The sequence below is a fragment of the Oratosquilla oratoria genome, chromosome 12 (genome assembly GCF_046742065.1).
Source record: "Oratosquilla oratoria isolate Oo_2021 chromosome 12, ASM4674206v1, whole genome shotgun sequence".
Classification (NCBI taxonomy): domain Eukaryota; kingdom Metazoa; phylum Arthropoda; class Malacostraca; order Stomatopoda; family Squillidae; genus Oratosquilla; species Oratosquilla oratoria.
The window spans coordinates 1,869,354-1,883,735 of NC_134788.1; the positions used below are offsets into that span (position 1 = coordinate 1,869,354).

Consider the following 14,382-nt stretch of genomic DNA (forward strand, 5'->3'; position numbering starts at 1 on the left):
ACGCCAATATATCATTTCAGATCGAGGTTGAATGTAAAAATTTCCTTGGAAAAGGTACTTGAAGATCTTGTATTGTCGACATATCTGGTGTAGCGTCTGCTGCACAACTATCTCATGAGTCATTTATCATGCGGTGACATACAATGGAGGGAATGAATATTTTCTTCTAATGTGACCTTTATGATGTAGCTTTTTCACATAATAATCATCTCAAACTACACTTGATGTCCCACACTGGAGAAAAGCCTTTCCAATGTGACCTTTGCTATGAAGTTTTCTCAGAAAAGGCTTATCTCAGCCAACACATAAGGACCCACACTAGAGAGAAGCCTTCCTAATGTGACAACCTGTGTGATGCAGCTTTCTTGAAAAAAGGTGGTCTCAAACGACACATGATGACCCACACAGGAGAGAAGCCATTTCAATGTGAAATGTGTGATGCAGCTTTCTCACAAAAATTCACTCTCAAACAACACATGATGACCCACACAGGAGAGAAGCCATTTCAATGTGAACTGTGTGATGCAGCTTTCTCACAAAAAGGCACTCTCAAACAACACATGTTGACCCATACTGGAGAGGAGCCTTTCAAATGTGAACTGTGTGATAAAGCTTTCTCACAAAAAGGCACTCTCAAACAACACATGTTGACCCATACTGGAGAGGAGCCTTTCAAATGTGAACTGTGTGATAAAGCTTACTTAAAAAGGGCAAGTCTCAAACAACACATGGTGACCCATACCGGAGAGAAGCCTTTCAAATGTGACTTGTGTGATAAAACTTTGTCACAAAAGGGTCATCTCAAACAACACATAATGACCCACACTGGAGAGAAGCCTTTCAAATGTGAACTGTGTGATGGGGCTTTCTCACAAAGGGCAAGTCTCAAAGAACACACGGGGATCCATACTGGAGAGAAGCCTTTCAAATGTGAACTGTGTGACGAATTTTTCTCAAAGAAAGATCTCAAACGACACATGGTGACCCATACTGGAGAGGAGCCTTTCAAATGTGAACTGTGTGATAAAGCTTTCTCACAAAAAGGTACTCTCAAACAACACATGGTGACCCACACTGGAGAGAAGCCTTTCAAGTGTGAACGGTGTGATAAAACTTTCTCACAAAAGAGTCATCTCAAACAACACAAAATGACCCACACTGGAGAAAAGCCTTTCAAATGTGACCTGTGTGATGCGACTTTCTTACAAAAGAAAGGTCTCAAACGACACATGGTGACACACACTGGAGAAAAGCCTTTCACGTGTGACCTATGTGATGGAACCTTCTCACAAAAGAGCAGTCTCAAACAACACATGGTGACCCACACTGGAGAGAAGCCTTTCAGGTGTGGCATGTGTGATACAGCTTTCTCACAAAAGAAAGGTCTCACACAACACATAATGACCCACACTAGAGAGAAGCCTTTCAAATGTAAACTATGTGATAAAACTTTCTCACAAAATCATGATCTCAAGCAACACATGGTGACCCACACCGGAGAGAAACCTTTCCAATGCGGCGTGTGTGATAAAACTTTCTCACAAAAGGGTGATCTCAAACGACACATGATGACCCACACTGGAGAAAAGCCTTTCAAGTGTGACCTGTGTGATGCGACTTTCTCACAAAAGGGTCATCTCAAACGACACATTGTGAAACACACTGCTGGAGAGAAGCCTTTCAAGTGTGAACTGTGTGAGGCAGCTTTCTCACAAAAGGCAAATCTCAAACAACACATGGTGACCCACACTGGAGAGAAGCCCTTCAAATGTGAACTGTGTGATTCTGCTTTCTCACTAAAGGGTACTCTCAAACAACACATGGTAACCCACTCTGGAGAGAAGCCTTTCAAGTGTGAACTGTGTGATGCAACTTTCTCACAAAAGAGCAGCCTCAAACTACACATGATGACCCATACAGGAGAGAAGCCATTTCAATGTGACTTGTGTGATAAAGCTTTCTCACAAAAATGCACTCTCAAACAACACATGGTGACCCATACTGGAGAGAAGCCTTTCAAATGTGAACTGTGTGACAAAACTTTCTCACAAAAGAATAGTCTCAATCGACATATAGTGAACCACACTTGAGAGAGGCCTTTCAAATGTGACATGTGTGATGCAACTTTTTCACAAAAGAGTCATCTCAAACAAGACGTCATGGCAAACATTAGAGAGAGGCCTTTAAAGTGTGAAATGTGTGCATACAGCTATCTCAGAAAAAAGTAAACTTAGACATCACGTGGTGACGGGAAAGGAGCCTTTTCCACTTTCTCACAAAAGATTTATTTCAAGTGTCACGTAGTGACTCCTACTTCTTCACGAAAGGTTAATGTCATACAGTGTGTGATGATTGACTCTGGTGAGAGGCCTCTTCAATGTGACCTGATTGATTTCATTTTTCTGTATGATGGTATTTTCAGCTAATAAGTATTGATCTAATGTTTGGTAAATGAGTCATCACACACGCATATTGTCAACTGTAAATATTCGTTTTTTAATCTCACTTGTGCAGTTGTGTGATATCTGGTCGATTGCATAATTGCAATTTTGTTTTTTCATAACCAAAGATTCCTGAGTGTTCCATTGAGTGCACAAATGTTTTTGTAATTGAAAAAGAAATCACAATCATTAGAGTGGTGTAAGTGGTGGATATAGATATCTACATATCATGAAGGATGGAGTTCTGTTTACCTTAGTATTATGTAAATTTTTGGGGGTATATGCCCATGTTACTTGTAATATGTGTTGATGTAAATACATCTACGATAATATACTCAGTAGTGTTCATTTTATCATTTGAGACACTACTACCACATTTCAGTGATTTTTTTTCAAGAATGATATTAGATGTCATATGATGAATTTTTCATTGTTGACAGTGAATAAATCCAGTTTGTTGAACGGTTTTATTTTGTTATTTGTGCAAAGAAGAGCTTGTTCATGTCAAGCAGTATCTTTTGTATGTGCTTGTTCTTCCTTGTGTTGAATTTGTTGTTATCGTGAAGTTTACAAGATCGTTTTGTGAAGGATGATAGCTTATGATTAATTCACACATGTACATCTGGTGGAGAGTATTCATCGCTTCTACCTCATTACAAAGGAGTGGCATTAGAGCATCATGCTTAGGTGTATCTAAACAATTTTTAAAGCTTCGAAATAAACTAAATTGCACTGCCTCTGCAGGAAGTTTATCCCATTCATTAACCACACAGTTGGTGAAGTTTCTACCCACTTCCAAATTAAATCTATTTCCTGACAGTTTGAGACCGATTTTTATTCGGTGTTGAAAATTTTCACCTGATGTCAATCCTCCTTGGAATCTTAAAGATCTGTATCAAGTCACCGAGTCTATGCTTTTTTTTTTTTTTTTTTTTGTTTTTTTTAGGGGAAACAGATGCAAATGTTTTAATAGATTTTTGTATGATTTATTTTTTATTTTTGGAATAGGTTTTGTGGCTCGTCCTTGTACTTTTTCGAATATGTCAATGCCTTTAATGAGATTGGGTGACCATACGGAAACAGAATACTCCAATTAAGGATTATATGGCTTGTTGATAAGATATGGACTTTTGAAGTCAAAAGATCTTGTAGTCCTTCAATCTTATTTGCTTTCTCAGAGGCTGAAATACACTGCTTAGATGATTTGAGATCGCTACTGATGATTATGCCAAGATCCTTTTCACTATTCACCGAGAAGGGCCCTTAGTGGCCGGAAATGGTCGTGCGGTGCTGGGCGGAGGAGGAGGAGAAGGAGAAGGCAGTGCCGGAATAATAACAAATCCATCCGTGGTCTCACACAAAAACGCGATGACCCACAGTGGGGACAAACCTTTCCAATGTGACCACCTGTGTGATGATGCAACTCCCTCCCGAAAGGAGCACCTCAAACGTCACATGATGACCCACACTAGAGAATAACCTTTCAAGTGTGACCTGTGTGAAGCAGCTTACTCAGAAAGGAGTGCTCTCAAATATCACATAATGACCCACACTGGAGAGAAACCTTTCAAATGTGACCTGTTTGATGCAACATACTCGGAAAAGAGTGCTATTAAATACCACATAATGACCCACACTGGAGAAAAGACTTTGCAGTGTGACATGTGTGATGCAGCTTTCTCACGAAAGAGTAGACTCAAACGTCACGTGATGACCCACAGTGGACAGAAAAAAAATCTTAGAGTCATCAATAAAAAATTCACATTCAGTTTTTTTTTTTTTTTTTTTTTGAGGTTAGGTATAATAAGGCAGTTGAACCCTAAGTGAAGTAGTTCCTCTTGGCCAGGGGTGAGAATCTTGGTTGAATTAATGTAACCGTTGAAATGGCATGGATAATATGGCCGCCATTCAGATTAATACATTTCTGTTGACTAGCTCTAGCGATGGGATTTCTTTGTTGGTTTAATTTCTATCAAAAGGCTGTCAATATTTCCTTATCGAGTTGTGATCTCTTCTCTTGTTCTGTTCATTTTTTTTTTTCGTGAAATTTACAAGATCATTTTGTGATGGATGATAGTTTATAATTAATTTATATACGGGCATCTGATAGAGTGCAATGATTTCCACCTGATAATCTGAATGAGTCGTGAGAACTTTAGTGTTAGATAGTTTGAGTTATATGACTCCTCCGTGAGCTCTAGTGTCGCTGACAGTTCTGTATAAAATTATTTTTGACTATGTTTTTATGTAATATCTTTCCTCAAGTGAGTCTTAGGGCAATATACCTTCGGTATTGGTTTGTAATATTGCCAGCAGTTATAACTGGTAGACGGATTGGACAGTGGCTCATGTCGGAGTTGATCTGGCAACTATGTGTTTGTTTACATTGTAGTGAAAGAATAGAAAAGGGTAGTAGCCAACACCATTATAATGAGCAGTTTTCCAATTTTGGGGAGTTTCCAATATATGAACTTCAAATGGTTGTGTATTGATATGACCAACTATGTAATCAGTGACCAATATTAACAGTAGTCAAGTGGTGGTTGTTGGCGAGTAGCATGGATGCATGCATGTGCGCCTCCTCACGGTTAGGCGGCGTGTTAAGCAGTATTTTGCTCTGGGATACAGGGCTGGGACACTGTCAACGGTGTGGGTATGATGTGCATACATGTTTATGAGGGTAACCATTTCTATTTACAAAGGGTTGAAAAAGAGGAGTATGCCGACAGGGGACCTTTTGGTCCATAACTACGCCGGGTGCGAGAAAACATAACTATAAATGAACAAATGAATAGAAATAATAGTAACATAAACAATGAATAGGTAAAGTTAAACAATAAACAAATGTGCGATCAAGTGCAAGTTCAATTCACCCGGGGAGCATCTTTGGTTATTAGAAATCAAAATCTCAGAAGGAACCAGCAACTTGGGTTCAAGTCGATGACTTAGCGTCTGCTCATTGAGAGCGTTTACATGATGTGCAAAGTCTGATTTTCGTGGTAAGACGGATATGTGAGGAAGCTTTAGCAAAGGGTTAAGATGATTTTGGACCTTTCAGTATTTGGAAAAGGGCTTTGACAGGGTAGACGGAAAGGCACTGTGGGAGGTTTTACAGATGTATGGGATAGGAGGAAAGCTGTTAACAGCAGTCAAGATTTTTTTTACAAGAGTAGTACAGCCTGTGTTAAAGCCATAAGGATCAATGAGAGGATATCACAGTTTAAGCAACTGGGATACCACTTTCTTGATACTTGGTTTCTCTTTTCTAGGTGTCATGACCTTTATGTTTCTGATATAATCCACCGAACTCGCAGAGGCAAAGATGTTCTTAGAAAGTGGAGTTCCTCAGGGTTCCATTCTTTGGCCACTTCTATTCATAGTATATATCAATGATATAGACCACGTACTGAAATCTATCGTGTCCAAATTTGCTGTTGATAAAACTGTGGAATGGCAAATGATCACTTAAACTAATGGTCTGAAAAGTGGCTAATGGGATTTTACACAAATGCAAGGTTATGCACAAAGGTAAAAATAACAGTACGATTACAAGTTTTTTTTTTTTATAAATTCGTTAACAAAAGTGGATAATGAAAAGGATCTCGGGTTAATTATCAGTAACGATCTCAAATCATCTAAACAGTATATTTCAGCTTCTGAGAAAGCAAACAAGATTCCAGAACTGATTGCGTGATCTTATGACTTCAACCACAATTGGAATATGCCGTTTCCTTATGGTCACCGACTTTCATTGAAGGCATTGACAGATTGGAAAAAATACAACGGCGAGCCACAAAACTGATTCCAAATATCAAAAAGGAAACATACGAAAATCAATTAAGACATATGAATTTATTTTCCCTAAAAAAGCGTAGACTCAGGTGACTTGATGCAGGTCTAAGATTCTGAAGGGAATTGACAACATTAAAAGTGACATTTTTTCACACTATTGGTTGTTATTTCTCAATTTGTTTATTAATATTTGTCTGTCCATTTATTATTTACTATTTACCTGATAGGTTATAATCTAACTTTACCTATTTATCTACTTATGTTTTTTTCTCATCCGACCGAGTTATGGACCAAAAGGTCTCCTGTCGGTATGCTTCTCCTTTGTAGTCCTTTGAACTTTAAGTGGTTTGGTGTAGGGGTGGGACATGGAAGCACCCACTCAGCAGGCGGGCGTAGTGTACCGCATTGGATGTTTGGATTGTGATGCAGATTACATAGGAGAAACGTATAAGCTCGCCACTAGAATTGAAGAACATAAACGGGCAGTTAAACGGAAAGATGCAGCCTCAGCACTTTATAAACACATGAACGAACTACAGCACAACACTGACTAGGAAGGAGTGACAGTGGTGCACAGAGGCAACTCGAAGAAAAGGAGATTATTCATAGAAGTGTAGACGACAAAATAAAATAGCGTAAATAGGTGCATAGACTTAAATCCAGTATACATGGGCACTAGGAACACAATGACAGAAAAAGATAAAGTGAGAGAGTACAAGGTGAACGAAGGTCACAATGTGTATGAACGTGATTTAATTTATTTCCTTTTTTCGTGCAAGTGTGTATTTCACTTGTACAAATTGCATTTTATTGTATTTATTCTTTTGTTAACATAGGAGAAAGCTCGGCGGGACGCTTTGTCTTCCTTTTTGTTTGCCCAAAAGGTCATCTGCAAAACACTCCCTATGTGACGTACGCAAGATTTCGACAGCAAAGCAAGTAGTGTGCCTCTGCGTTAAAGGTTGCTTCAATTGGTGTAGTTGTTCATTGGTTCTGATCGCTGCTGCCCAATTGTAGATATAGATAAGGTGACGTATCAAACGTGTTCAGTGTTTACATTCTCCCATGTTAGACATGCAATTACTATAGACATAAACCGTTAGTCGATAAGATAATCTTAAAATTTTGTTTTAGTACTGGTTGATTGAAGGGCAGGGTTGAGTCTACCCTACCCCCCCCTCCATGCAGGTGACGTTCCCTCTACGAGGTGCATCGTAGGTAATTAATAATTACTCCTTTGAGTAGGAGAGAAGTATGGAATTTCAACCCACAACTAGGCTAACAAAGCAAACACCGCTATAATGACCAGTTGACCATTTTGATAATCGATTTTACTATGTGTTTTTAGGCAAATTACTCTTATAATAGAGGATGGCATGTATGAAATGGTTTGTGTCCAAAACACCAACAGTCCTACTATTACATATTTCTAAAAGTTAATCTCATTTTTTTCAGAAAGGTATCAACAAAGAAAACCCGATGTAGCATCGATAGCTCGGCTATCTCACAACTCATTTTTAACATCAAGTGACGGCCCACACAGGAGAGAAGCCTTTCTAGTGTGACCTATATTTTGCCAAAGATTGTCACATATATCACATGATGACCCACATAGTAGAGAAGCCTTTCCAGTGTGACTTGTGTGATTCTGCTTTCTAACAAAAGCGTGTTCTCAAACGTCACATGACGAGCCACACAGGAGAGAAGCCATTTCAGTGTGACATGTGTGATTCTGCTTTCTCACGAAAGCATCATCTCAAACATCATATGATGATCCACACAGGAGAGAAGCCATTCCAGTGTGACATGTGTGATTCCGCTTTCTCAAAAAAGGGTAATCTCAAATATCACATGATGACCCACACAGGAGAGAAACCATTCCAGTGTGGCATGTGTGATTCTGCTTTCTCACAAAAGCATCATCTCAAAGATCATATAATGACCCACACAGGGGAGAAGCCATTCCAGTGTGACATGTGTGATTCCGCTTTCTCAGGTAAGGGTCTCCTCAAAAGGCACATGATGACCCACACAGGAGAGAAACCATTCCAGTGTGAGATGTGTGATTCCGCTTTCTCACGAAAGGGTGATCTCAAACTTCACATGATGACCCACACAGGAGAGAAGCCATTCCAGTGTGACATGTGTGATTCCGCTTTCTCACGAAAGGGTAGTCTCAAAAGTCACATGATGACCCACACAGGAGAGAAACCATTCCAGTGTGAGATGTGTGATTCCGCTTTCTCACAAAAGGGTGATCTCAAACGTCACATGATGACCCACACAGGAGAGAAGCCATTCCAGTGTGATATGTGTGATTCCGCTTTCTCACAAAAGGGTCGTCTCAAACTTCACATGATGACCCACACAGGAGAGAAGCCATTCCAGTGTGACATGTGTGATTCCGCTTTCCCACTAAAGGGTGATCTCAAACGTCACACGATGAGCCACACAGGAGAGAAGCCTTTCCAGTGCGTCATGTGTGATTCCGCTTTCTCCCATAAGGGTAATCTCAAAAGTCACATGATGACCCACACAGGAGAGAAGCCATTCCAGTGTGATTCGTATGATTCAGCTTTCTCACGAAAGTGTAATCTCAAAGATCACATGATGACCCACACAGGAGAGAAGGCATTCCAGTGTGACATGTGTGATTCCGCTTTCTCACAAAAGGGTAATCTCGAAAGTCACATGATGACCCACCCAGGAGAGAAGCCATTCCAGTGTGATACGTGTGATTCAGTTTTCTCACAAAAGGGTTACCTCAAACGTCACATGATGAGCCACACAGGAAAGAATCCGCTGTAGTGTGACATGTGTGATTCCGCTTTCTCACAAAAGGGTGTTCTCAAACATCACATGACTACCCACGCTGAAGAGAAGACATTCCAATGTGGCTTGTGGAATAAAGCTTTTTTTCACGTAAGGATCTTCTCAAACGTCACGTCACATGATGACCCATACAGGAGAGAACCCATTGCAGTGTGACCAGTGCAATAGATATTTTTCACGAAAAACTTCTCTGAGCGCTATTTGCAATAGCTTCACAGACTTGTACATCGGTTATCGTGCTTTCGCGGCTAGTGATCAATAGATCGAGTAAGTTTTCATGTCTTGTGGGCTCTTTTACATGTTGAATTAAGTATTTGTCAGCGAGAAAATCCATCAAGCGACTACCTATATGGCCGTGTAGGGTCATCCAATCAATGCTAATACAATTGATATCACCCATTATGAATAAAGTCCCGGTTGGAGAAACTAGACAGTTCTTGAAACAACAGCTTGTCGTCTGCTGATGATAATGACTTTGGCCTATATATTGCACCTACATTTATTTTTGTCCATTTGTTTGGACCCTCAAACTATCATATGCATCCTGTTTCACTTTAGAACTTATATCTTGATGAAAGTGTTGCAATCCCACAATTTTAAATTCAGCTTCAAAGTCTCCACCATGTCTCGGTTATTCCTATTATATCGAGATTTGCACTTTTGACATATACGCCTGTATTTCTTGTATGTACTATATCAAATAAAAAATGTGATGGTTTGTACGGAGCTGCCTAGTGTAGGCCTTATGGTCTCTTGCAGTCTCCTTTATTCTTATGTTCTTATGTTGTATGTGTGATATAAAAAGAGTTATATTAATTTTTTTTTGAAATGTGAACTGTTGTGGTATTTTTCCATTAACCTCTTCGGTACGAGTCAAATGATCGCGGGAAGCATCAGCTGCCTGATGCACGATGATGCATCGCCATACTCGCGTTATACAACAGTATTACTCGTTGCCAGAGAAGTGACATCGAACCCCAAGGGTTTCTAACAAAATATTAGAAAGGCGGAGCATGCCGGCATGAGACCTTTTGGTCCATAACTAGGTCGGATGCAAAAAAAAAAAATGTATAGTAATGATAAATACATATACCAAAGGCTTCCCCTTACACGGGGGATAGCCAAAAAGAAAAAGGCACAGAAACCACTCCCACCCATTCCATTTCCCATATATTCCACTCCCCTCCTCCCTCCCTCTTATCTTGGTACCTTCTGGATGACGAGTCATCCCTGCATCCCGTCCACCACCTTGGGCCAGGAGCAGTGTCGCAAGACACAGCACATCCAGAGCAAGGCCGCTTCATAAATTCGGCAACCTCCCCTCTCCGTCCCCTCATGCAGAAAAGGAGAAGGCGGGGAGAAATCCCTTCGGGTTGTGTCAATTTTTTTCTCATACTTCCTCATCCCCCACCCACTTCCCGTCGTGCATTACGGCATCATCTATACACAGCCCTTCTCCATTCACCCCTATCTTCTGTCCTCTCCCGTCCTTCCTCCACAGACATTCCTCTCTTTTGTAATGCCCCTTTCACTCCATCTCCATCCATCCATCTCATCCTAGGACGCCCCCCCATATTCACTCCTTCCACCTCAATCCCTCCTCTGATCCCGCTACAACCGCAGTGTCGTCAGCAAACAACAACTGGCTTATTTCCCACTTTTCTCCATTTTCTTTAACCATCTCCAACCCCTGACCCACTACCCTTGCATTCACCTCTCCCACCACCCCATCCATGTAAAGATTGAACAGCCAGGGCGACATAACATAAGAACATAAGAACATAAGAAATAAAGGAGACTGCAAAAGACTAAAAACGTGTCATCTAAGTTGTATCTATTTTCGGGGTTGTGTAGCCCTACGTTTAACACGCTACACTTAGAGATATTGAAGTTCATTTGCCATTTCACCGACCATGTTAACAGTTTATTAAGATCATCCTGCAGAATCTGGGCGTCTTCTCCTGACCTAATTAGGCGTCCTATTTTAGTGTCGTCCGCAAACTTACTAACATCACTATTTAACCCATCGTCTAAGTCGTTTATATACATAATGAACAATAAGGGACCCAAAACCGAGCCCTGGGGGACCCCGCTAGTAACATTGCCCCACCTAGATTTTATTCCATTTATGGTGACCCGCTGTTTTCTGTTACTAATCCAAGTCCCACCTTTACCTCAAACCATTCACTCTCTCCATTTCTGATCCTAACACAAGATCTACCACTCTCGTAAAAACTCCTGACTGCTCTTAACTTATAGGCCTATAGTTAATGGAAGAGAAGACAGTGAGAGGAAGGTGGGCAGAGTATTTTAGGGAGTTGCTAAATGTGAAGGAGGATAGGGAGGGAAAGGTAGTTGCAGTGGGAAGTGCTAAGAAAATGAGAGTGATGAGTGAGGAAAATGGAGGAGAAATAGGGGAGGATGAAGTGAATGATGATGTGTGAAAGAAGGAAGCTGAAGGTAAATGTGGGTAAAAGTAAGGTGATGAGATGTACAAGGGGAGAGAGTGACAGCAGGCTGGAAGTGAGCATTAAGGGTGAAAGACTGGAGGAAGTGGATGGTTTTAGATACTTGGGTGCGAATGTGACAGGAAAGGGAGGAGTGGGGGTGGAGGTAGAATGTAGATTGAGAGAAGCGAGTAAATGCCTTGGTGGATTAAAAAGTGTAATGAGAAATAGACATCTGGGAATGGATGCTAAGAGGAGGTTATATGAAAGAGTGATTGTGCAAACAGTAATGTACGGGGCAGAAACATAGAACATGAGATAGGAAGAGAGAAGGAGTTTATATGTGTTTGAGATGAAATGACTGAGAAGTATGATAGGGGTTGCAAGGCTAGATAGAGTGAGAAATGAGGAGGTGAGGAGGAGAACAGGGGTGGAAAGGGAGCTGGGAGATAGGGTTGATGAAAGAGAATTTAGATGGTTTGGACACATGGAAAGAATGAGTGAAGAAAGATCAGTAAAAGAGGTGTGGAGGGCAGAGGTGGAAGGAGTGAATATGAGGGGGCGTCCTAGGATGAGATGGATGGATAGGGTGAAAGGGGCATTACAAAAGAGAGGAATGTCTGTGGAGGAAGGACGGGAGAGGACAGAAGATACGGGTAAATGGAGAAGGGTTGTGTATAGATGATGCTGTGATGCATGAGCGGGAGTGGGTGGGGGATGGGGGGTGAGGAAGTATGTATGAGAAAAATTTTGACCGAGCCCGAAGGGATTTCTCCCCGTCTTCTCTTCTGGATGAGGGGACAGAGATGGGGGGTCGCCGAATTTATGAAGCGGCCTTGCTGTGGATGTGCTGTGTCTTGCGACACTGCTTCTGACCCAGGGCAGTGGACAGGATGCAGGGATGACCCGTCATCCAGGAGGTGCCAAGATAAGAGGGAGAGAGGAGGATGGAGGGGAGTGGAGTATACAGGAAGTGGAATGGGTGGGAGTGGTCTCTATGCCTTTTTCTTTTTGTCTACCCCCTCCCCCCCGTGTAAGGGGGAAAAGCCTTTGGTATATATATGTATGTATTATATATATGTATATATATATATATATATATATATATCAAGGACTACTATCACACAGGACGTGCGCACCCACATCCCTGGGTCCGCTAGTGGAGGCCATTGCTTTCTTTGTAACCTAACATTTTATATTGGACAAATGTATCAAAACTAGAAACCTAACATTCTATATAGGACAAATATATCAACTATTGACTTATTCAATGCAGTATAAGTTAATATAAACTTTTATATTGAAATAATTATCTATTCTTAAGGCACTGTTATGCTTTGAAATGCCAATTTTAGCCGGACTTAACATGTACTATTGTATGAGGTTAGTGGACACCAGGGTTGGCGATTTATATATATGTATATATATATTTATATATATATATATATATATATATATGTATATATATATATATATATATATATATATATATATATATAAACCTATTTTCTTTATTTAAATCAGATTTATTTGATTTAAATAGATTTTTATAGACTTTAAATATTGTGGGATTGCTATCTGATATGCGATCTGATTGCTAAAGGACATTTTTAGCATAACAATATAAGGAGTAGTGTAATATAGACTTGCCACAAGTTTACAAGGAACGATATAAAACTACATGTAGTATATATCACTGTGCAGCCCACAACAAGTTTCAACAAGATTCTTGTTGAAACTTGTTCTAGGTAAGCAGCTTCTCAGTGAGTCAGTTGTTGCTTTGGAATCAACCAGGAAGGATGTCTTCTGGACCTAGCAGAGTGGTTCCTTCAGGCAGAAAAAATGATTCTGTCTGGAATTATTTTGAAAAACTCCCAACAACTTCTGGCAAAGGGTACCGAGCTAAATGCAAAGACTGCAGCCAGGAACTACAGGGCATTGTGTCAAGATTAAAATCTCACAGAGATAAATGCCAAGGTCAGCCACAGCATACAGAAGAAAAAATTGATGACCCAGGTAAATAATTTTACTTATATTGTATGCATTTCTCCCTTTTCATACGCAACTATATAAATTTGGTGAACAATGGAGAGCATGTGCAATAAAAATGTGAAGGCCTAAAGAGATGATACTTCAACTTCATTACTTCTAGATTTGGGTAATGACTATATCACAATAATATACTGTATCCACTCAACTTTGGGGCCTAGATGCTTGTTATTCATTTCATTCAACATTGTGTAATATATTTCATAGGTTCCATTGGAATTCAGCCCACATGGGATTCAGCCCAAAGGGATTTAGCCTAACCTAACCCAACGAACCCATTATTTTTAGTGAATTTAAAAGTGGACTGAATCCTGTGTGGGTTGAATTCCAAGCCCACCTATTTCATATCCTGTTAATTATTTCCAAATAATTTATAGGCTTGTGTGAATATGATCATTATCTAAAAAAATAACTACTGTACTCAAAAGTAGTTTAAATCACACTGTATTCATTCGTTTATTTATTCATTTATAAATTATGCAATATGCTAAAATTTTCTGTTTCCATTTCAGGATCTGTATCAACAGCTTCAATCCCTTCATCATCGGTTCCATTTGAATTATCTGCAAACCTGACTCCACCATTAAAAAGGTCACTATCAGGCTCCTCCACAGGCGCCATTTCTGCTAAATCATTTTCATCCAAAAGAAAGTCATCAACATCTCTGGACAGATTTATCATAAAAACTTCAGCCTCTCAAAAGGAAAATCTCGACAAAGAAGTTGCAAGAATTATATTTGCTACAAATTCACCATTTCGTCTTGTTCAGTATCCTCAGTTTCTCAAGATGGTTCAGAACCTGAGGCCAGGTTATATTCCTC

At 40.1% G+C, this 14,382-nt stretch overlaps 1 protein-coding gene across 1 annotated transcript; it reads left to right on the forward strand.

Moving 5' to 3' along the window:
• The first annotated feature begins 23 nt into the window (after window positions 1-23).
• Window positions 24-10,111, forward strand: LOC143030151 (uncharacterized). Its single transcript, XM_076193317.1, has 2 exons — window positions 24-2,075; window positions 7,899-10,111. Exons 1-2 carry the CDS (start codon window positions 393-395, stop codon window positions 9,039-9,041), a joined length of 2,826 nt encoding a protein of 941 aa, XP_076049432.1. The 5' UTR covers window positions 24-392; the 3' UTR covers window positions 9,042-10,111.
• The last annotated feature ends 4,271 nt before the right edge of the window (window positions 10,112-14,382 follow it).

What these genes read in the sequence shown, in the direction of transcription:
- LOC143030151 (XM_076193317.1), top strand. Translation starts at nt 393, where the DNA reads ATGATGACCCACACAGGAGAGAAGCCATTTCAATGTGAAATGTGTGAT. An exon ending in ATAGTCTCAATCGACATATA is followed by an intron (nt 2,076 to 7,898) that starts GTGAACCACACT and finishes TTCTAACAAAAG; the next exon opens with CGTGTTCTCAAACGTCACAT.